The sequence below is a fragment of the Arctopsyche grandis genome, chromosome 3 (genome assembly GCF_051622035.1).
Source record: "Arctopsyche grandis isolate Sample6627 chromosome 3, ASM5162203v2, whole genome shotgun sequence".
In the NCBI taxonomy this organism is placed as follows: Eukaryota; Metazoa; Arthropoda; class Insecta; order Trichoptera; family Hydropsychidae; genus Arctopsyche; species Arctopsyche grandis.
The window spans coordinates 3,203,165-3,227,830 of NC_135357.1; the positions used below are offsets into that span (position 1 = coordinate 3,203,165).

General features: G+C 32.1%; 2 protein-coding genes across 3 annotated transcripts in view; one reads left to right on the plus strand and one right to left on the minus strand.

Annotated features, from left to right (window-relative positions):
- Window positions 1–812: 812 nt before the first annotated feature.
- On the minus strand, window positions 813–5,168 carry LOC143923146 (uncharacterized). The gene is made up of 2 exons (XM_077446680.1): window positions 5,025–5,168; window positions 813–4,715 (listed from the first exon to the last, which is right to left on the minus strand). The coding sequence occupies exon 2, from the start codon at window positions 4,692–4,694 to the stop codon at window positions 813–815; it is 3,882 nt and encodes a 1,293-aa protein (XP_077302806.1). The 5' UTR covers window positions 4,695–4,715; window positions 5,025–5,168.
- Window positions 5,169–16,349: 11,181 nt separating this feature from the next.
- Prip (aquaporin prip) overlaps window positions 16,350–24,666 on the plus strand; it is a 45,232-nt gene continuing 36,915 nt past the window's right edge. The window contains exon 1 of one of the 2 annotated variants that reach the window (XM_077427915.1): window positions 16,350–16,481. The gene's annotated coding sequence lies outside the window, so the exon portion shown is untranslated. The remainder of the gene's footprint in view (window positions 16,482–24,666) is intronic. The other variant, XM_077427917.1, reaches the window with a different exon arrangement.

Sequence of the window (24,666 nt, forward strand, 5' to 3'; positions counted from 1 at the left end):
CACCAAGATGCTACCGGGTTCGATCCTCGAGTTGACATTCGATTGAAAAGAATTAATTCCGAATATTTCGTAGTGCTGCTGGTAAGACTTGGATATTTGTGACTCCAAGTCAATCGTTACCTATCAGAGTTCGACAATTTATCTGATTTCATTGTTGAAATGGTGCATCAGCCAAAACTATCCCAACAACAATGTCACCACTATTTGATTATGATTTATAATCTACATATAAATTTATATATGTACATAGGTTCGCTCGGAGCAACCTGTATTGACATGAGGAAATATAAAATTGGGTCCATCAGCTAGGCTGCCTTCTCCAAGTATTAAAATAAAATATTAAAAAAAGACCACTTGTAAGAGACTCATTTCTTTTTAAAAGGTTATTTTTAGTTTATTTTTTTATCTTATTCTTATGAATTTTATTTAATTTGAAGCATTACATTTGATTTGAATTTCTAAAATTTATTCTTTTGTTTTGTTTGTTTGTATTTTATCTATCTTTTTTTTGTTTAGGTACGTATACATATTACATTTTAACAATATTTATTCAAAACGCAAGTAATCATTCACAATAATAAGCCCAATTTGCATCTGAATAATATTATAATACAAAAAAATTCAAAGAATGCAAAAAAATCGGCAAAAAATAAACTGCTTGAATAAAATATGTAATAATAAATTGGGCTGGAATACGAACTGGTGAGCTTTTTCTACATGACTCAGAACAATGATGTGAGTCCGGACAAAGTTCAAAGAAGATGTATCGGTAAATTAAAAAAAAACAGCAAAATTGTATATATGTATTTATATTAGGAAAAGCATGCACATAATACATCAACAATTTTATTTAAACTATTGTATATTACTATCATTATTAAAACAAATGAGTAAAAATGTATCGAACGTAATTCAAAATGAGCAACGTCCATTCTTTTTTTCAAATAATCACAGATTGCTTCTTTTCTCTTCAAAGCGGCTAAATCAAGTGGAGTTTTTCCATTTTTGTTAACAAATCTAATATCGCATCCATATCGGACAAGCATCTCCACAACTGGAAGCTTGCCCCAATACAAAGCAGCCACATGCAAAGCAGTATTACCACTTTTATCCAAAATATTAGGATCAGCACCTCTTTTCAACAACAACTTGACAATCCTCAAGTTGTTCCGTGACGCGGCCAAATGCAGTGCACTTTGGGGACTGTCAAAATCGCAAAAATCAGGATCAGCACCAGCTTCCAAAAGAGTTTTCACAACATCATATCCATTATACAACGAAGCATACGACAACGAAGTATAACCATACTCGTCTACTGTATTAATATCTGCTCCTAACTCGAGCAGAAGACTGATTGTCTCTTTGTGGAGACGCACTGTAAACATTTTGTCAAGAAGTGCTGTTTTATTTTCAATCTCCATACCGTTTTCTATCAGAAATTGTACAGCACTGTTATTATTTCCAATCACAGCATAATATATCGGAAATCTTTTAAACTTATCAGCTTCAAGACAGTCCAATCCTTTTTCAATGAGCATTTTCAGTGTTTCGACATTGCAAGCAGACGCTGCAAAGTGAAGCAATGTTTTTCCGAAAAAATTCACCGCATTGTAATTTGCTCCTCTCTTCAGCAATAAAATCAGCACATCGTCATTTCCAGCACCTGCCGCGAAGTGAGCTGGTGTTTCATTCCTACTATTACAAATATTCACATCAATACAGACCAAGAGGCTTTCGACGATTTCAATGTTTCCCTTTCCAGCAATAATATGCAATATACTATTGTCTTCATCTCCAAATTTATATTTTAAGATGTTTGGGCTACTTTCAATCATCGACTTACAAACATCGTAGTTTCCTTTTAAAAAAGCACTCATCAAAGTTGCATAAAATAAATGCACTTCATTGTCATTCGGTTTCAAAATTTCAATGATATTTATATGACCATTTATAGACACCTCATCTAGCAGATTGACTCCAATCTCATAATCATACTGCAGTGCTTTGATCTTATTTTGAACAAATTTTACGACTTCAAAGTGGCCATTGATCGCTGCTAGGCGCAATCTTGGTGTGCTTAGTAAACAAGTGCCTAAATTTTCTACTTTTTCGAAAAGAAACTTGACTACATTTATGTTTCCATTTTCAGCTGCTATATTCAATGGGTCGAATTTGGAAGAATCTAGAATGAAAGCTTGGCGAATGTCTTTGTTTGAGCTTTGGTACAAGCGTTCGATTGCTTTACAGTCGTTTCTGTAAGCGGATAGTAGTTCCAAAGGGCTTTTCCATCTGCCGTATTCCGATATGCAATAAAAATCATCAATCAGTTCGGAATATTGGCAAGAGTGTTCCCAAACGGATACGGCATGATCTTCAAAATTAGATCCGTTCAATAGTTCTAGAGCCTGTCTCAAAACTTTCTCTTCCTCTCCTGCTATCTTCAAATGATTCTGAGTCACCTGTTGGACTAGTCGATGTATGTGGACGATACCCTTGTCCAAATGGATCATCGAGTACTTGTGCAATAGCTTGACAGCATCCCACATGGTCTCGTCGTCCGTTGCCAAATCTGAGAACAACTCTTCGACGTGGATGTCTTCCGGCGAAAGGTATGCCAATGTATGGAAAATATCCAAAGCCAAATTTCCACACTGTGCGTTCTCTTCGATCATCTTTATGGTGATCATCCAAGTCGTCGCCACGGTCTCGTTGTAAACGTCATCCGTCAAATTGTGACCTCTGTCTAGCAACAGATGATTTTCTTTTTCGTACAACTCTAAATACTTTTTGACTGTGAACTTTGTCAGTCCTCTCAAGCTGTTCTTTTCGATCTGTTGCCGGATGTATCCAATAGCTTGCTTCATAGCAAGTGGTAAGCTGTCCAAGGTTTTGATTAATCTTTTCACGTCTTCTTCGGTTTCTTTTCCTAGATTATTCTGCACGAAATCCAACGCCTCGTCTTCGCAGAATCTCTCCAATGAAATCAATCCGATTTCTCCATGTCCACCCACGTCCCAATCCCGATTTCGAGATGTGATCAGAGTTGAAATCTTATTACCGCTTGAGTTAGCTCTGTATATGAAATCTTTTATGAAGCAGTAATCTTCCACATTATCGAATATGATCAACAATTTCGTATCGTTGAAATGTCTATAAATATTCTGAACTATATCTTGAATGTTGATTTCTTGTTGTGAAGATGGATCTCCTTTGGTTTTTTCGTCTGTTACTGGAATGTCGATTTTTTGCGCCAAAGATTTGAAGCACCTTTCGATGTTCTCTTTCTTCTCAGAGTTGATGAAAACAATACTGTCATAGTAATCGATGTAATCGTTGGCATATTTTACAGCCAATTCTGTCTTTCCGACTCCGCCGAGTCCCATAATAGAAACTGCATTTGATATAATCGTAGTTTTTTTACTTTCTGTCAATGTCTTGTGGATGTTTTCTAAATGTTCTCGTCTTCCTGTAAAATACTTAACAGGATTCGTCAATCCGAATATTACTTTCTTCTTTTCGGCAGTTTGGCTTTGCTTTATTGTTTTCTCGAGATCCAAAACTACGTTTTTTACATCTTTGATGTTCCGATTCACTTCTTCGAAATGATTTCGAATGCTTCTGAATTCGTCGTGCAAAATTTCGATTGCGTCTTCATAGTGTTTTCGCGTCTCATTGGTGACTGATTCCAATCCATCACTGAGAATTATATACAGTTCTTCGATCAATTCTAAGCTTCTCCTCTGAACGAAAGCTCCATCTTGAACGTTGATCTTTCGCAATATCTCTGCATGCTGTAATTTATAATGGTCGCAGTCTAGAGAGTAATCTGCCTTGAAATTGGCATCTTTTACAGAAATATTGTATTCTTGCTCCCAACTTTCTTCATTGAAAGGTCTGCGAAATGAATATTTGTCATATTTTGATTGTTTTCTTGCGTATAGTTTGATTCCATCCCGATCATTTTTTACTATACCAGATTTTTCGTATAAACTAGCCGTGTTCCAGATTTCGTTTCCGCGTAAAAATTCAAAACCTGGCTTCTTGCGCTTTAGACATGGAATGTTTTTTGATTTTATTTGGAGCGTTCGCTTTTCGATCTTTAATTTGTCGAAAAATTCTTCTTTCGACTTTCCAAACACCACATTTTGAGCTTCCAATCTCTTCGCCGGCAGATCTTCCGATGCGGAAGAACTTTCGCCGTCTGCTTTTGTGTAATTTAGAAATCTTTGAGCAGCATCTGTCGCTAGGTTTTTCATGGCTTCGTGATAGGTTCGCTCTCCCGTCACTTCCATGAATTGTAATTCGAAGCTTTGAAACACTTCGATGGCAATTCTGACGAACAGACTCCTTCCTTGCGATTTGTATTTGTGAAAGTTGTATACAATTTCAAAGTATTTGTAGCTTTTGGTCTTATAATACTCTTCGAAAGGCATTGACAATACTTTTTTCAACAAGTTATCCAATCCACTTACTCCCAAGAATTTCATACCAGATCCCAGAACATTCCCGAGCACTTTTTCAATTTCTCCAACTTTTTTCAACTCTCCGAATAGAATTTTGTAATGATAAGTCAACGTCGCTTCTAGCTCATTGACGAAGCATTTAACAAAGAAATGAAGTCGATCATTTGAATCAATTGATCTGTTTAAATCGAATTCAATCTCTTCGGTAGTTATTTTATTTGATTCCATCATTTTTTTATGGCTTTCCGAAAACTGAAATCGGAAATTATTCCATTAGGAGACATATTATATTGTAGTAAAAGTATACACATAAATTATATATGTATGTACCCAATGGTGTCGCCCCAATTTTGGAACAACTGGTTTCCAAATTTTTTTTTCAAAAAAAATATTTGAAAATATGTACATTTTTTTTCGTACAAGGCGCCATTACATGAAAGTTCATTTAATTTTCAAGATTTGTATAATTTTTGACAAAAAATATATGAATATTTAGATTAAATAACGGGTTTCCGGAAACCCATGAACACCATTAGGGTGACACCACTTATGTACATGTACCTTTGCGAGATTTGTGAATCATCAAGTAATAAGGAAGTGAAAATTCTGACTAAATTTTAAAAATAGTTGAGTTATCTCTTATATGTATGTAAGTATGTACTTCTCTAGCACTTGTACGTCCGATTGCACACGTGCAAGCACAATGGTACAATCTACATTTGTATGTACGTGTGAAATCTGGTCCTGTGGTATTGTGGTCTGGCCTCATAACATGCCTAAATACTACCATGTATAAAATACATTTTGTCGCTTTTTTTCGTATTATCCATACGTGTATACAGATGTATATTTGTTTATTTAAGTTTAAGTTTGGACCATTGTGGCATTACAGGAGTCCCTAAAGCGCCACAATGGTCGATAATATACAGAGATGAGAAATATGTATATATATATATATATATATATATATATATAAAACATCCCTGCGAGGTCCAAATGGAAGAGAGAAGATCGAAATTCTATTCATACATCACATGATGAGCGCAGGCTACCAGAAAAATATTTTAAAATAACCTGTGATAACTTAAGCTCACTACGGTGTAAAACATCAAATTCAGGCATGGCAGCAACGATTTCGTTAAGAAGTCTGATAGCTCTTGGAATATGAGCCATCCGATAAAGACTGTGCGGACAGGAGGTACAAACATAAAATTATGATGTCTACCACACCACGCACATAACACTGTTCGACTCGAAAAATGGTTCAGAGACGAGATATGACTTTTCTTATAGATCTATGCCCAATAAACATGAATCTGATAATAAAAAATGTTGATTGGCTTGATATTCGGAGATATATGTGTTTTTTAAATCGCGCGATTTTTCTATATCTTGGTGTTCGGTCGATGTCTCAAAATCTGTCAATTTCCTGTTCAAAATGAATATTGGAATCTATAGTTGGGATCTATATTTTATCTTTCATTTGCAGTACTTTTCAGCTTTCAAATCTCTGTAAGTAATCGTCCAGTTCAAATCAAAAGTCAAAAGTACGTATTTGCACTTGGGATTTTTTCCCACTGTTAATACTATTTTATATTGAGTATTTTCTATTGAAACATGTTTATTGGAATAGTTTTCTGGCCACACTATTTTTTGTTTTCGTTTAAAAGGGTTAATTGGAAATGTGCTGAATTTTAAATCGGTAAAATTGCAAGCTAAAAGCTCGACCGAACAACACCAAGATATAGAAAAATCGCACGATTTAAAAAAACACACATATCTCCGAATCTCAAGCCAATCACCATTTTTTATTACCAGATTCGTGTTCACTGTGCATAGATCTATAACAAAAGTCATATCTTGTCTCTGAACCAAAAAAAAAGTCGTCATTTGTCGAACAGTGTAATTAGGGATATAAAGTCCCAACTGTTTAAGCAACCACGCACAATATATATTAACCCTTAGAAGCTGGAGAATAAAACGAATTAAAGAGAAGTTTCTTCGAAGTTCAAGGGAATCATATCCAAGAATGCCAAAAGGAAAGGAGTAGGGTAGAGATATGGATAATACCCATACTCTTTCCTATATAGGAAACGAAGTAATCTTTGCACTTTCTCAATCATTACAGAGTAATTTGCTTCGGGCTTCTACACGCACTTAATAATTATTAAGGACAATAATTCCCAACTGTTCCAGCAAAGACGGGGATGATGTAATGCCGCGTAAAAGCTGAAGAAAATAACATATACTACAAGTCTACAAAGGAAACGAAGAAATGCTGCCCGATTGATTAATTAAGAGTCAAGAATTAATAATTAACAATCACAAGCTGAAAGCAAATTTGTTTTAAGAACGATTTCGAAGAGAAAATTTAACTGTTGGTAATCAAAATGAAAATGTTACTAAAAGATGATTTTTACCAAACACTCTTTATTTGTAGCGGGTAGGTTTCATGAAATTCTTTATTTTGAATAAAAATATAGATAGATGTCACTTGTTGTGTACAAATTGAATAAAATTAATATAAATGTAGATTATTCATAAAATGAGTCGATTTTCAATGTAATGATGATTATTGAGTTTTCGATTTTAATTGAAAATGGGGCGATTTTAAATTCTTTGGAAAATTTACGACGCCGAATAGTTGTGGTCAAACGAGTCGTTCGTTTTTCTTTGAAGACCTTCGCCGTCCGTTAAACCCGATAAAAACCTTGCAAATTGGTTATCAAAGAAAGACCACAAACTTTGATAAGATTCTTTGTTTAAATGCGCATCAGATTTATTTGTAATTTTTAACGCAAATGATCTACACAAAAAATTCGTTATTGTGTAGATTCATTGAAGTTTTAATAATTTGGTCATCTGCGGCGTATTTTTTTTAATTTTGTACATTTTTTTCCTATTGTGGATGTACATACTGTCTTGCTGAGTTGAACTTCAATGTTCCCAGCAAATTCAGATCTACTAGATACCGCGAATTGTTCTTCTCACCTGAGGCACGTACCAATTTAATGCTTTCGTCCCCTATCGCCAGGGGCATCAAGCTCCTCAACCGGATTTCTATTAAATTGGATTTGTTTAATCTAAAATATACTTATCTGGTTGAGGTATTGTTTAGTTTGAGATCGTAGCACTTTATAACATATTATATTTTTATATTCATATTTCCAAATTTTTGTATTTATATATTTCATATTTTTATATTTTTATTTTTCTTATTTTTATATTTTTATATTAATGTTTTTATATTTGTTTTATATTTTATAATTTTTTTATCCATATTTGTTTTTTAATTCATATATAATAATATAATATAATAATTATTAATTTTCTTTTTATGTAGCCTTAGTGAAGACTTGAAGTTGATCTGTTAAGTCACTATGGAAAATTTGTAAATAAATATGTATATGTTTAAAATTTAAATTATTTGTTTAATAATTCAATTTTAATACAGGGACTTCCGATAAATGAAAGTAAATTATGCAATGTCTATGGGCGGCACATTTTGAGGGGCGACAAAAACTGCAAAACTATTATTTATATATTTTAAATAATTAATATTGAAATGAATTGAAAGTTACGAAATTATTAAATAAATTAGTATCGTATAGTATAGTATAAATTAGTGGTTGTGTAAATTATGATTAATTTAATTTAATTTTGTGATCGAATGAAATTTAATAATTTTTTTAATTTACCTCATATTATACTTTAAATATAATTGACATAATAAAAAAATATTGAAAATTTATGAACATTTCATTATTATATTATATGTATTTGGTTTGAAATTTAATTTGAATTAATTACTAAATACATATGTATGTATATGTATATACATAGTATTGTATTGTAGTCCAAAATATTAATTAAAAAAATTTGATTACTGCATGTTGATTTGTAAGGATTTGGAAATTTGTATGCTATTATTTTAAAAAAATATTTCTGTCTCAGTTTTTATACATTTTTTTTTAAATAAAATAATGCATCATCATTGTTAAAAAATCTATCAATATTTATATTTATAGATTTAAAAATATTTACTACATATTTAAAATAATAATATAGCTATTATAATAATATAGTTGTTCTATTGAATATTAGATGTCTCTTTATAATCATTTTCACGGCAAATTTTCCGAATCCAAATATAATTTCTTCGACTAACATTTTAGTTTTTCATGAAATGAGAAAAACCTGAAAAAGACGTGCGTGTTCGTCACGCGTCACGCAACCTTCTCGATAAGCGTGTTTGCTCATCAAATTCGCACATTTGCCCGCTATTATTTCATAAACAGCGTACGCATCTAACGAATCAATTTCCTCGTATAACACCTATGTATGTATGTATGTATTTATGTAACTGTCACCTTTGAAATTTTCACGATCGAACCAAACGAAAGGGGCGAAGCCTTGCAAAGCCGCACCACCACTGACGCATGAAAATCCCAAGCCGACACATTCTTTGGAATTGTTTTACAAATTAATCTCACATGAGTAATTGTTTCTCAGCAAAAACTATTCCATGCTGTTCAAGGCCAGATGACCGGTTCGCGAGACAATAATTTTCGCAGTTATTCGGAATCCTCTGGAGGGGGTGTTTCCCGGAAGCCTCTCGGTCGGGTTTTCCCGGCCTGTTAGAAGCCCTAAACCGGAAGCTGGCGTTCATGGTGGGGCATTGGCTTCATCTGGTCTGCGAATGGCGGAATTTTCTTCAGTTCTCATTCGAACGGCAGACCCAACTACTGTTTTCCATCGGTAAGTACATATTTACTATTAATTTATATATTCTAACGTACATATGTATGTACATATACATATATCCCGTCCTTAGCGAACAAAAATGATAACTTCACAACTTGAGCCAAGTTATTGATGCATCTTGCCTGTTTTCATATTATATGAGAGTAATTTGATAACTTTTTAAACCATTTTTCGACTTTTTTTTCAATAAAATGGACAAATGGTCAATTAAAATGTCAACGGGCAAAATACTATGTAGTATAAAATATTATTAAAAGGAACTTAAAATAGAAATGAAGTGAATAATGAAAAATTATCGTTTTTATTATTCAATCCGCCCGATTTATTATAATCATCAAAAAAGTTTATTAAAGTTCAATGCTCTAAGAATGGGATATGTATCGTTTTATTTTATTTTCTTCTAAAATTTTCATTTCATTTATTTATTAAATATGAAACGGCAAAATCGATATATCCAAGAGGGTTTGACTTGTTTAAATTGAATGGGAAAAAAATAACAAAAGAATTAAAACAATAATATAATTAAATAAAAAAAATAAGAATAAGAGAGGAAAAAGTAAACAAAAAAAATAAATATCAAAATAAATGAAAATATAATGAGATAAAAAAATTAGATAACTAAAATGATAATAATTTTTATAAAGATCATAATTTTTATAAAGAAATTAATTAAATTTCAATATATCAGTGGATTTAATTAAATAAAATTGAAGAATAGTTAGCATATATTGGAATATTGTAGGATTTGGTTGTCAGGAAACTCGTTGAGCGTCAGGAGTTCATCCATACATACGTTCTTCTAGGCTAGAAAACTATATGCCAAAATACTAAACCGACTCCGCGACTCTGACTCTGACTTCACAGCCCTAGATAAAATACTTACATATATAACTTCTACGATCGATCACATTGAATAGTGACAAAGTAAAATAATCTAATCAAAAATAGTACGAATATGATAATGTAACAATCGTATTTTATAATTTTCTACATAAAATGATTTCTACACAAATAATTTGGTATATTTAAAAGATTAACTCAAATAAATACACATGTATTATATACATAGGTATGTGGAATGAATGTACCCAGCTGCGCTTGGGTTGAAATTTGCATACATTTGTATATATAAAATGTTTGTATGCTTGTACGTTATGCAAATCTACAGTTATGATAAACAATTTCGGTATATATTATAAGCACACATCTAGTAGTACGAAAGCTTGTATCCATTGAAGCATAATGTATAGAATAGTCATTCCTAGCAAAAGTATCGCTTAAAAGCGAGCCATCGAAGAGAGAGACGGAAAGTCAGAAGAGAGACAAAAGAGTGAGGAAAAAAAATTCGTGGAAGTGATCGTCGCTTATCATCCCTTGACGTTCAGGGTGGCATTGGGCATATTTTTATTTTATCTATTTACGAAGTATCAATAGATAGATATAAAATTAATTTTAATTCAATTTAAAAATACAAAATATCACTTTTTATCTATATTAACAGCTTTTGACCCATAGGAAGTTGCGCTTCCACCCATTCTACTTCAATGCTTGTATCGTATAGGAGTTTTGGAAGGGCCCGAATCTAGGAGTGGAAGCATTCCCCTACCTATGTATATAAATATGAATGTACATATATATAAAAACGCCCGAGCAAGTCTTCATTGTGCTTTTTAACTATACCATATTATGATACATAATATATCTTATGCAATAGTCAATATGTTAAACGAAACCCTTGACAAACATTTTTCATTGATAGATTCATTTTTTTTTTCATTTATTTGGACTGTTTTTTTTTCATTCTAATCGAATTTATAACAAATTATTTATTCGCACTACAATTAGTTTTATTCGACAGATAAATTTTGAGTCATTCAAACCAATTGACAACCCTCGTTGCAAAATTCAACTAGGAAACGTTTCCAAATGCGGTTCGCTTTCGAAAATGATTCAAAACACATTGCTTAGAGAGAGAGAGAGAGAGGTCGTGGGTTAAAATCCCGACCTAAATTGAAAAATTTCTTCAATTACTACCAGTTTGTCTATCGCTGTATGGTTAATAAATCCAGATCTCCTGTTATAATTTTCCAATCTATATAACTTTATTGTTGTATCAATTCTGACAAAATCGTCATCCTATTCCTCTCTCACAATCTCAATTCGGCCAATATGAATTTGTTGATTGTTGCAAGCATACACATGGCTGCGGTTTGTAATTAATGTGTGTATATGTAGTTTTATACCTACATTGTACTATGTATGTGTTTGGACATTTTATTTTTTACTTTTAATTATAATTTTATAATATACTGGTTGTTTTACCCGGCTTCGCTCAGTATTTGTAATATAAACAGTTTAAACATGGCGAATCTAATAGTAAATATTCATTTGTTTTTTACATACCTCCTTTACGTTTCACATGGCTTTCGTGTCAGTGGTCATTTTTATCTCTTATCCGATCGTTTTCATACTTTGCCATATTGCTCATTTTGGTCATCAATATACGTAAATGTATCGTCTGCCATTACGTTGGAAATAAAATATCGTATACAATGCGTAACAAATATCCAGAATCTCGGATACGGTGACGTTTATGACTAGAGGTCGGAATCTGAAGGGGCCGGAAACGTGCCGCCTATTGTTCCATTGTTGTAAATCTTTTGTAAAAAAAGGTTCGGCAAACCTTTAACAATGCATTTACAATCTTTGAACAATAAACAGCCCCTTCAGATTCCGGGCTCTATTTATGACGGTACGTAAGGCTACCATAATCTATCTTCAACCTTTTCGCCTTGATATGCTATTTCAGATTTTAATTGTTTAAACGCCTATAATTCACTCTATATTTTATAAAATTTGCTCTATAGGTTCTCGTTATCTCTAATATTTAAATATTTATAGTTTTAACTCTCATATGTACATATAATTAATTAAATTTATTTGAATCTTTGGATAGAAACTTTGATTTGTTTTCGATGTTACCAACCAACATTATATACTTACATACATATGTACTTACAGTCTCTTTCGAAATTATACCTATCTAATATACATATAATTTGGAAAGAGACTTTGTTTATATGTATGTATCCTTCGTTCGTTCGTTCGATGACGTCCGTGACGTCATCGAACAAATTATTCGATTTATATTTTTTTCGATTCATATGCGCCGATTCTATTTTGGCGCTGATTCGATTAGGCGTTGATTCGATTAGGCGCTGATTCGATTAGGCGCTGATTCGCCTAGACTGAAAATGCTCAGGGGGTGCAGAGGGCGTAGCCCTACACGGCAAAGGTTCAGGGGGGCGCAGGGGGCGTAGCCCTAGACGGCAAAGGTTCAGGGGGGCGCAGGGGGTGTAGCCCTAGACGGCAAATACTAAGAGAGGCGCAGGGGGCGTAGCCCTAGACGGCAAATGCTCAGGGGGGTGCAGGGAGCGTATCCCTAGACGGCAAATGCTCAGGGGGGGCCTGAGGGCGGAGTTCTAGGGGGCGTACATATAATTTTTTATAAGAGACTTACTATACATATATGTTTGTTTGTTCGTGACAGTCAATTTAATAAAAAAAAACAAATGAGTATTCAAATAAATTTATATAAAATAAAACTATTCAAGTAAATTTAATAAAATGTTTACTATTAGTCAGTTTTAAGCGGTTTATTTTACAAATACCGAACGAAGCCAGGTAATACAGCTAGTATTCGATAAGTGTAAGCCCGAACAATTTAACCGATACAGAATCGAGCAAAACATTTGGTAAAATGCCTATTTGATGAAGTTTGCGGTCTACTGCACTTTGAGAGTCGTCTTTTTTTCGAAGGGTGTTTGTTTGCTGCACGCGTGATACGAACCGATGCAATTTGCATTTATTGCTGAGATAAATGTATATTTATTTGTGGGTGGACCAATTGTCGGACCAATTTTCGGGTTAGAGCCTGTTAAGATGGGTCCCCGAGAATAGGACACGTGGGTCGATCGTTTTGTTGGGCAATTTTCGCGTCAGTTCCACGTGGGAGACCCACCAATTTATTGCCGGACACGCGGATCGATTGAATAGAATCAAAACGGATCGACGCGAGCGGCTTGGAGTCCAAAGGACGTAAGCGTATTTGACGCGAGAAATCTGGGCTTTTGTTAACATTTTTTTTCGGCTTATTTAGCCACAGCGCAGTCCACTTGTAGAGCTATTGCATACCAGTGAGAGGTCCTGGGTTCAAGTCCCGGCCAAATACGCAGCTGGTGAGGTCTTGTGGTTATTGTAAAAACGTAGATCGTAGACCATCTCCTATTACAATTTTCCGATTTTTCTAGCTTAATTGTATTGAAGAAACCAATAAATCGGTATCCTCCCCAGATTCTTGCAAATTCAAGTTATTAGCGTCTTGAATTTGTTGAATCTTATAAAATGCTACCTACATACATAATGTATTTACAATTTTTTTTTTTCGTTTATTTGGGTCGATTATTTAGCCAGCAGCATGGCTCCGCGGTTGCGTTGGTACTAAGCACTGAGAGGGCGCCGGGTTCGATCCCGTGAGCTGACCGCGATTGAAATAAATTTATTCCGAGTATAATCTTTAATGCTGCTGGTCATACTTGGATATTTGTGACTCCAAGTCAATCTTTTCCTATCAAAGTTTGGCAATTTATCTGATTTCATTGTTGAAGCGGTTCCTCCATCAAATTGGCAAATACCATCCTACCCACTATGTGACCACAATTTGAATATGAATAGCCAGCAGTATAGCCCAGTGGTTGCGTTTATGTTTAGCACCAAGAGATTATTGGGTTCGATTCCGGGCTAATCTTTAATATACTGCTGGTTAGACTTGGAAGTTTATGACTCCAAGTCGATCGTTTCTTATCAGAGTTTGCCAATTTTATCTGATCATTGTTGAAACAGCACCAATATACATACATATGTATGTATATTTAGCCAGTAGTATGGCTCAATGGTAGCGTGTATGTTTAGCACCAAGTGATCAGTGGGTTCGATCCGCTATACTGCTGGTTAGATTTGGATGTATTTGTGACTCCAAATTGATTGTTCCGTATCAGAGTTTTCCAATTTTATCTAATCATTGTTGAAACGGTTCCTCATAATTGGTAAAAAATCATCTTTCCTGCTGTCGCAAATATTCTGTATTTATTGTATGTACAATTTGTGAAAATTATGTACAAAATCAAAATCCATAGATGTCTCAATGGATTAATTATTTAATTAATTAATTAATTAATTGTTATTTCGTGTTCTTCAGCTTCTCGAAATACAGTGATTTATGTAATAATAAAATGCTGCATTGTTTGTAATTAATTGTCCAGGAAAGCGCATTGGGGTCCTCCTGTCAAGCCTTCCTCGTATGTATATCTATGTAAAATGATTTCAAAAATGTACTATCTATCTACATATATACATATATGTACGTACATAGACCTCTCGCTAATTTTCTTATTTTATTTTATTTTATTTTATTGTTACAATCAATATACACTCGTCATTACAGATCGCTCCAATGCGACGAGTGTACGATAACGGTCAGAAATACAATAATACATATACAATCAGAATACATAGCATATAACAATTAATCAGTACAGAAATAATAATCATAGATACATCTATGGATTATTTATTTTTAGATTTTTGTCTACAATTATTATTACAATTTCTATACATATAATAAACACGAAATTATAGAGATGTCTATAGATTTCAGATTACTGTGCATAACTTTTACAAATTATACACACAGATTTTGTGACAACAGGAAATGAACTAATACCAATTTTCAGGAACCGTTTCAACAATGATCAGATAAAATTGGCAAACTCTGATAGAGAAACGATCGATTTGGAGTCACAAAACCCCCAAACCTAACCAGCAGTTTGACGAGGACTCGAACCTTCGACCTCAGTGGTGCTAAATACATACGCTACCATTAAGCCAAACTGCTGGCTTATATATCCAGAACTAATGTGCTTGATGACTCACCCCTTTCAAGAGCCATTCGACTATTTAACCTGCTTTCTGGGAGCCTTGATGTTTTTACTGCATCATACAGTTCTGTCAGGCAGCATATTTTAAATGACTTCTAGCTACATACATATTTACACATGTTGTTTTCATTTTTTAATTTTATTATTCAGCATAATGTGTATGTATGTTGGTTTTATCTTTATTTATATATGTATGCCATTTTTTATTTTTATATACATATATGAGTAATTTATCTTTATTTATGTGTTTATGTGTATATGCATGTATAATGTTTGTTTGTATATGGATGTATGTATTGTATGTGTTTGTGTATATGTATATATATATATATATATATATATATATATATATATATATATATATATATATATATATATATATATATATATATATATATATATATATATATATATATATATATATATATATATGTATATGTATGTATATGTGAATATATATATATATATATATATATATATATATATATATATATATATATATATATATATATATATATATATATATATATATATATATATGTGTAGGTGTGTATGTATGTATATGTATATATGTGTATTTTTATATTTATGTATGTATGTATGTGTATTTGTGTATACGTGTAAGTATTTGTGTATATATGGATGGTGTACATATATGTTTATATAATTGCTTTGGCCAGGAAGGCGCATTGGGTTTACCTGTTAGGCCTTCTTGGTGTAAATTAAATAAAAAAAAAAATAAAATAAAATATAGTATTTGTATTATGCTTATATGTCTGGTCACTGTGGCTAATATTTAAATAAATAAATTATGATAAGTTTCGACTGATTAACAATAATTCAATGTCGCCGTTTTGCCAGAAACTCCCATAGAAAGCGCGCCACGCTCGCAACGGCTATTCAATGTATAGAGGAAGCGGTCTTTTCGAAAAATCGTCATTTTTGTCATGTTCCCGTTATAATTTTGAGTATAAAAATCGTTGAGAGTATCCTTGGGTATTTATCTCTAATCAAGATATAAAAAAATACGAATTTTGTGGAATTTAAGCAGGCATATTTTGACATATTGGCAGGGTAGTATCAGCCAGCACTGATTATGATTTTCCTTTTTCAGATCTACTAGACCAGTTTGGTGGTGGGTAGCGTCAGTGGAAGTGGTTAGAGGTGGTGGTAGCCAGAACAACAACGAGACCAGTCTTCAGTCAAGTGTTGTACCGACAGTACCTGCACGCCAGACACTCTTCGTTACCTCTCGTATGTAAGTCTCATTTGTTTGTAGTCTCTTTTTTTTTCATCGACAGTGTTGGGACTTGCCAAGTGTGCTCAAAACTCGTGGGTGTTTTCCCAGTTATCTTATTCGCTACTATTAACTGATGTTTATTTGAGAAATCGTCTCGCCGGGTGTGTTGATTGTGATGTTGATCACTTTTTAAGAAAGCGTCTTTCTGTTGAGGGTCTGAGATTTATGTACATAGACTAGGATTGAATTCATTGTGTTAATTATTATTAATATATGTATGCGTTTTCTATTCAATCTATAATAATGTTCTTTATACACTTGATTGTTTTCGTTAGTATTATTTTAAATATATACGTACATAAGTGACGGGTTCAAACTTTTCAAGTCGAAGTTGCAAGTTCAAAGACAGATATTAATCAATTAAAATTCGTTTTTAATTAAAAAAAGTTTTTATTTAAAATTAAGAAAACTATATTTTTACTTTAAAGGATTAAATACATTTTCAATAAGTACTTAATAAGTTTATGATGTGAATTTTTTTTGGTCAGTAATTTCGCTTGATTTCGTCAGTAAATATCAGTAGGCTATATTATCGGTCACTGATACTATTTTCTTTTATCAAAAAATACTATTTATTATTAAGTCATTTACTGACTGTTCACACACTGTTATAATGTAAGCAAATTTTGGTAAAAGTTACTGTCTATTTAAATTTTCGTCCTTGGTTTATTATTTTTGTAATCAATTTGAAAATGGCCTGTATTTAATTTATCGTTGATTTCAAATGCTTTTGGTTAGTTATTATAATAAGTAGTCGATTAGTAAAATATACGCTTATTTAGTGAAATATACGCTTATTTAGTAAAGAAACGCTTATTTAGTAAAACAAACGGTTAGTATGAAAATATACTGTTCAGTGGTGAAATAAACGGTTAGTTAGTAAAATAAACGATTAGCATGAAAATAAACAGTTCGATGGTAAAATGAACAGTTATTTAGTAAAATAAACGATTAGTTAGTAATAAAAACTGTTTGTTAGTAAAATAAATAACTAGTTAGTAAAATAAATGACCATTAGAATAAACGATTTATTAGTTAAATAAACATTTATTTAGTAAAATAAACGATTAGTTAGTAATAAAAACTGTTTGTTAGTAAAATAAATAACTAGTTAGTAAAATAAATGACTATTAGAATAAACGATTTATTAGTAAAATAAACAGTTAGTTAGTAAGATAAACGATTAGTTAGTAAAATAAACAGTTCTTCAGTCAAATAAACGATTAGTTGCGGTAAAATAAACGGTTTTTCAGTTCAATAAACGGTTATTTAGTAAAATAAAATATTTTTTGGGAACATAAACGGTTAGTTGTTAAAATAAACATTTTGTATATTCATATGTATCGGTCGGTCAGTATTTTATTTAAATGGTCAGTTCAATTTGACACAAGTAATTTTTTGAAACTTAAATGGAATTCGTGTATTATTAATGATATACTAATTTTATAATATGGACATTTTAATAAATGAAATAAAAGTATTTACCCATCAAAAACCGAGCATTAAACTGACTGAGTTAAACTGACTAGTTGTATTTAATTTTAACAAAGATTTTGTCGCCTTTAAAAATATACATCCATGTTTTTATTATAATGACTTTCTTATAAGGAAAATGTTTCAAGGTTACACATGCGACAATTTTGTACCTGCTTAATTTATTAAAATGAATACAGGAATTTGATTAATAATAATCAGATTTTCCTTATGATTTACAAAAAGTAAGCTTTCAATACCTGTCCTACGTAGTGTCGAAATTTAACTTCACCATTAGTGTAGAATTATTAGGCGCTTCAAAGTGTCCATTTTATGCGTTCGTCGTTGTAAACGAGTCATCCATGATATGTACTATAATCATGCTAACTGTAATACTTGTAACTAACTTGTAAAAAAAATACATAATACAATTTAAGTGCCAGTGAAAGTGTTAACGTGGGCAATTTCACAATTTATACATTTTCACCGACGCGTTCACAATTGAAGGGAAATTAATAATTTTAATATATGGACGACTGATTATTTGCGATGCATTTTGGCAATAGCCATGAACTTTCGCTCAACTTTGAAGCGATCGGCAACCATTTCGATGCTGGGCTCGAATCATTTCGAACCATACGAATGTTTTATTAATCCCCGCTTATGCCATTGATGCCATTGTACTTGATCATTTTGTACGTTGAATTGAGCACTCATGATGTGAGAATCAAATTTGAACATCCATTACTTTGTTCCATTGATTGTAATCTGCTCGGCGAAAGAACCCACGCATTGTATTCCGAAATACAAATACTAAATCCGATTATTTGCTTATCTTTGGATTGCTTGATTGAACTACTACAATAGTTGTCGTGATCTTTAAGGTGGGTATCGACGTATAGATGTGTCTGCAAACAAAGTCTCCACCAATTTATCAATGGCTGCCTTTATACAATCGAATGAAATTACTATTTATAATTAGTTATATGTGGAAAATTATATATGAATATTACGAGCTGTAAATTGTAAAACTCTCGTAGTAATATTTTTATCACGCATACCAGCGATTATAATTACTGTTTTATATGGACGTCTATTGAAACAACGTGTTTATCTTTATATTACAAGCTAATTAATTAGCGACCGGTCGTTTTTGTTGCGTTTTTAATCAAATTTTCTACGCATTAAAGCGAATACACCCATCCCTCGATTTGCACGGTTGTCTACTGATACGGTTTCTCTTTCACACGATTTATTTTTTATTTTTTTTAAATAGTCAAATGTGTAAATATATTGCTGTCGTGCTATGCTAAGTTATGATGTATTCGTATTCATTCCTTAAATGTAAAATTAAAAAAAAATTACATGCATTTATGTGGTTTTGATTTACACGATTGCTACGTACAATTTTAGATGTTACGAATTTGTAATTACACACTGTAATCAATTAATCATACACGTCTTGACTTTCAGAATAATACATATGTATGTATATATAGGCTGTTATATTTGAAAGTGGCGGAAGACCAATTTCAAGTTCCATTTATGTTTGAATTAATTCACAAATTGATTAATTCTATATTTCGGAAAAGCAGAATATACGTATTACACCAGTCACCAGTATTTTTAAATATTGTTAAACGCAATACATTATATTAAATATCTACGAGATGTTTCTCGAAATGAAGAAAATTGGACTTATGCCACTTTCAACCATGTATAACGGCTCATATTATACTTAACTCATTATATAAGGCTCATAATATAGTATATTAACTCATTATGGACTGCCCGAATTGTACGAAAAGCCTCTATGACAGTCTGCGAAAGTATTTTTCGCAATGTAACGGTGAAAATAATAGCTTTTGTAAATTAAACTTAGCTCCTAAACCTTTTTATCAATTAAATTGAAAATAGAAATGCAGCTTCTCTACTATTGTCTTCCACCGTATAAATCATCGTTACATCTTTTAATTTAAAATCATTTAACGTTTGAATTAGTACGTTTCGATAAAAAAATAAATTTACATAAAAAAGCAATCTTTATAAACGTGGTTATGTGAAAAATGAGCGAAATTAGTTCATTATAATATGGATTAGTTAAAAAAAATATATTTTACACTTAAATTTGGTAGATAATTAATAATACGCATTTAAAACTTATAAAAATTAAAAATCAAATATCTGATTATTGATTACTCACTTTTGGTAGAGAAATACTAGATTTTGAATTGAAAACTGCAAAAGGAAAAAATCTGTAAAAATTGCCCATTTTTTTAAACGCTCATTTCTCTTTAACGAAAGCAAGCTAGCAAAAATCATTATCATATTCAAATTCAATGGGCTAGTTTTAGTAAAGAGTTTTCACTCCGGTATTTTTTTTTTGCTAAGTAGAGGATACCGACTTCCAAAATACGGCGTATGTGCCATGACAGGAAATATCCCAAGACGACATAGATCATTTTTTTACGTAAGCGATAAAAACTTTACAAACATAACAGGACATAGAATACAATAGATATGTACATCTGTGTACAATCAACATTTTTTTTATACACATCAAATTTACAAGAAATACTTTATGTAGGTAGCATTTTATAAGATTCAATAAACTCAAGATGGTAATAACTAGAATTTGCGGGAAACTGAGGGAGAAGTTACCGATTTATTGGATCTGTCACAAAAATTTCGCTAGAAAAATCCTAAAATTCTACCAACAGACTATGGATATTTTTATAACCATAAGATCTTGACAGCAGTGTATTCGACCGGGACTTGAACCCACGACCACTTCACTGGTATGCAATCGCTTTACTAGTTCACCACGCTGTGTGATTAATTTAAAAATATATATATAATATTATAATAATATATATATATATATATATATATATATATATATATATATATATATATATATATATATATATATATATATATATATAATAATAATAATAATAATAATAATATATAATATTAAAAATATATCTTATAATATGACTTTAAATATTAGAATTTCAATTTATTTAATATTATAATATTGAAATTACTGTACATATCTATATATATTTTTTTATATATATATTTTTTTTTTTTATTTATGATTTTTATTATTTTTTTTTATGATGTTTTTTTTGTAATTTTTATGATTTTTATTATTTGTATTAAAATCACATTGACGCTTTGGGGCAACCTGTCAAGTCTCTGTGGTATTGATTTTTTAAAATAAAATAAATAAAATAAAATAAAATATAAAAATGAATGTCTGTGTGTGTGTGTGTGTGTGTCGAATAGGCTACTAAACCACTGAACCGATTTCGATGAAACTTTCAGGATTTGTTGTGTGCATGTCCGGGAAGATTACTGTGAAAAAAAAACGGGAAAAAACGGAACGGGAACGAGAACGGGAACGGGAACGGGAACGGGAACGGGAATTGCATGCGTTATTATGGCGTTCAGCTAGTTCTGTATAAATTTAAACTCAAACATACCTGAATACTTTTGTTAGTACAATAATATTGACTTATAAATTTTTTTAACTGAATTTTTCTTTTACGCTAATTTCGATCGATCTGTGTTTTAATAGCCGAAATATCTCGCCAGCAGCGTATTTGACCAGGACTTGAACCCACGACATATGAATTTCCATTAGACACGATGATATTTCAACTCAATAGGGTGAAACCAAAGTGGCGGTATTATTAATTTCACACTTTATAACGGCCGTTGCATACAAAGCCAATCCTTTTTTGCGCATATATGTATGTATGTAAGTCTAACGTGTTTAATGAGCCTCTTGGGTCTAATTCTACGAAATCGCAAAAAAAATCGTAATTTTATTCTCCGTTAAAGATACTTATGTATGTACGTATGTAGTTACATAGATTAGTCCGTGCGTATCGGTACGGCTGTATAATTTGAATTAATATTGTTCTTCGCTATGGGGTTATTTCTTACGGTCGTCCAGTGTTTCTGCATTGTTTTCGCTGGGCAGGGATCAATTAAAAGCTGGATCAATTGGACTAAAAGTGTGGAAATGGGCGTGGGAGGTCACGCGACGACCACAGTGACAAACCCATCTGCTAATTACATCAGAAGCTTTCCAGTCTCTTGAGCAATACGTCATGTCCGAGCTTCCCTTGCATGCACGTCAAATGTCGTTAAAATGTATTTATGATGGATAAAATTTTATACTATGTCGACAAATCACGCTCGAGTTGTTGTCGAAGCGTACTGAGAAAAAGGCACATACATATATCGATGGTTAAATTCGTGTGCGCTGCTTTTTAGTTGAAGATTTGATGTTTGAGTATTTTTTTTACAAGGTTTATCCTAGTTTCACTTTGCCCAATGATATGGCAAACTTCCCAAGCTCTTCGGATCGCTTTGAAACTTTGTCATTTTGCGAGGTTTGGCCCCCGATAGAGATTTCAATTGGGTTCGCTAAGTCGATAGTCAAATATAATCGTTATAGACATGTTTGAAAATTCGAAAATTTTGAAGACGGTGACAGCTAACCCATGGCCAACAGCAAATAGCCATTTTGTTTGACTTCCCCCTCCCCCTCACCCAATATATTTTCTTTTTATACATACATACCGAAAGTTTTTTATTGTAAAAGATAATATTCAAATTATATTATAATAGTGGTTTTACCCGGCTTCGCTCAGTATTTGTAATATAAACCGCTTAAATCTAATAGTAAACATTTTATTAAATTTATTTGAATAGTTTTATTTCATATAAATTTATTTCAATATTCATTAGTTTTTTTTATATTAAATTGACTGTCACGAACAAACAAACATATGTATATACTAAGTCTCTTTCGAAATTATATGTATACCAGAATCCGGCGGCGCCTTCGCCCCCTGGACCTTTCCCCCCCCCCCCCGGGGACTTTGGATCCTATGAATCGAAAAAAAAAAAATCGAACGTGTTGTTTCCAACCAACCAACCAATGTTACATTAATGCATATATACAGTCTCTTTCGAAATTAAATATTAGATAAAATATTCGTTTTGTGTGAAATACGACAAGTTTGCCAATTTGTTGTAACCATTTCAATGAAATCAGATAAATTGGCAAACTCTGATAGGAAACGATCGACCTGGAGTCACATATCTAAGGTCTGGCCAGCAGCGCCGGGCCAGGAATCAATCACGTGACCACTCAGTTGAAAGTAGTAAATGCTTACCGCTGATCTATACTGCTGGTTAATATATTGATTTCGTTAACTATGACAACATAAACGTTGACTTCGTTATCCACTGACTAAATGAAGTTTTGATCACACTATTTATTTGTTGATTTCGTTAACTTTTATCAAAATTAACAGTGCTTACTTTTGATCACATTTAATATTGATTTCATTGACTTTTATCCGTTGACACAACATAGAGAACACACTATATGTTGATTTCGTTATCTTTGATCACATTCACCGTGATAACATTTACTTTTGATTACATTAAACATCCATGATGGTTACTTTCGTTCCTAGTATACGTTGATTACATTGACTTCGAACACATTGAACGTAGATTTTGCTATATTTGATGAAATTAAATGTTCATTTCGTTTAATTAGATCACATTAATCTTGATAACGCTTACTTTTGATTACATTATACATTGATAAAGTTTACTTTCAACCACATCAAACGATAATTTCACAGACTTTGATCGCATTGAACGTAAATTGTGTTGGTTTTGATCACATTGAACGTTGATTATATAAAATTTTGAACACATTAAGTGTTCAATCAATCGTCAATTGCATTTAATACTACCCTTATGTAATGTTTATGATTCAACTTGGACTATTATGTACATTGACAATGATTACATGTTGTGGATTAGTTTCGATGTTGCGGTTAATGTTGACCACATTGAACTTCGGTCATAGTAAACGTAGATTCCATGTTTTACAATTATTGTCAAGGAAGTATTATACTTGTCATAATGTTGACAAATAACCGAACGCAAATTGCGTGATGATAAATCTCGACTAGATTGACGTCCGTCAACTAGGCTCATTAAAAAGGTCACAAAAGTCCACAGCGAAGAACGCGTTCGCAAATCGTACATAAAAAAAAATTATGACCTATTTTATTATGCCCCAACGAGCACCTGTCCACGCTCCTAGCCTAATTGAAATGCTTTCCGTGTTAACACATCGTTAAAAAAAGTACCCTCACCATTGTGTCCCAGTGTGTACTCGCCTTTAAACACAGAATGAAGCAAATATATGAAGTTGCATAGTTATAATACAAAAAAAACTTTCCGCTACTGTGCAAACAAAAAACGTGCAAAATCTGACCATTGAACAACTGATGCATTGCATTATTCATTTTATTTATATACACACATATGTTGACGATCGCTGCTGAAATTTTGCCGCCTTTGTTGTTAGCAAAAATGCCCGTTTTGTGCAAAATTTTAATAGCTGTAATCTATTGTACTTTAAATGCAAATTATAATGTAATCAATATAACGTTGTAATTATTCGTGAACATTACCATTATTTTTTGTTCGTTTTCTTTTTATGCAGAAGATTTGATTGCATTTATGACGAATTTGATAAATGAATATAATATATAATATATGCGATTGGAAAGCGTTAGATATAATCAATTTCGCATTTTATAAATGAAAATTTCAAGCTAAT

Excerpts from the sequence above, each read along its gene's own strand:
- LOC143923146 (XM_077446680.1), bottom strand. The coding sequence starts at position 4,694 with ATGATGGAATCAAATAAAATAACTACCGAAGAGATTGAATTCGATTTA.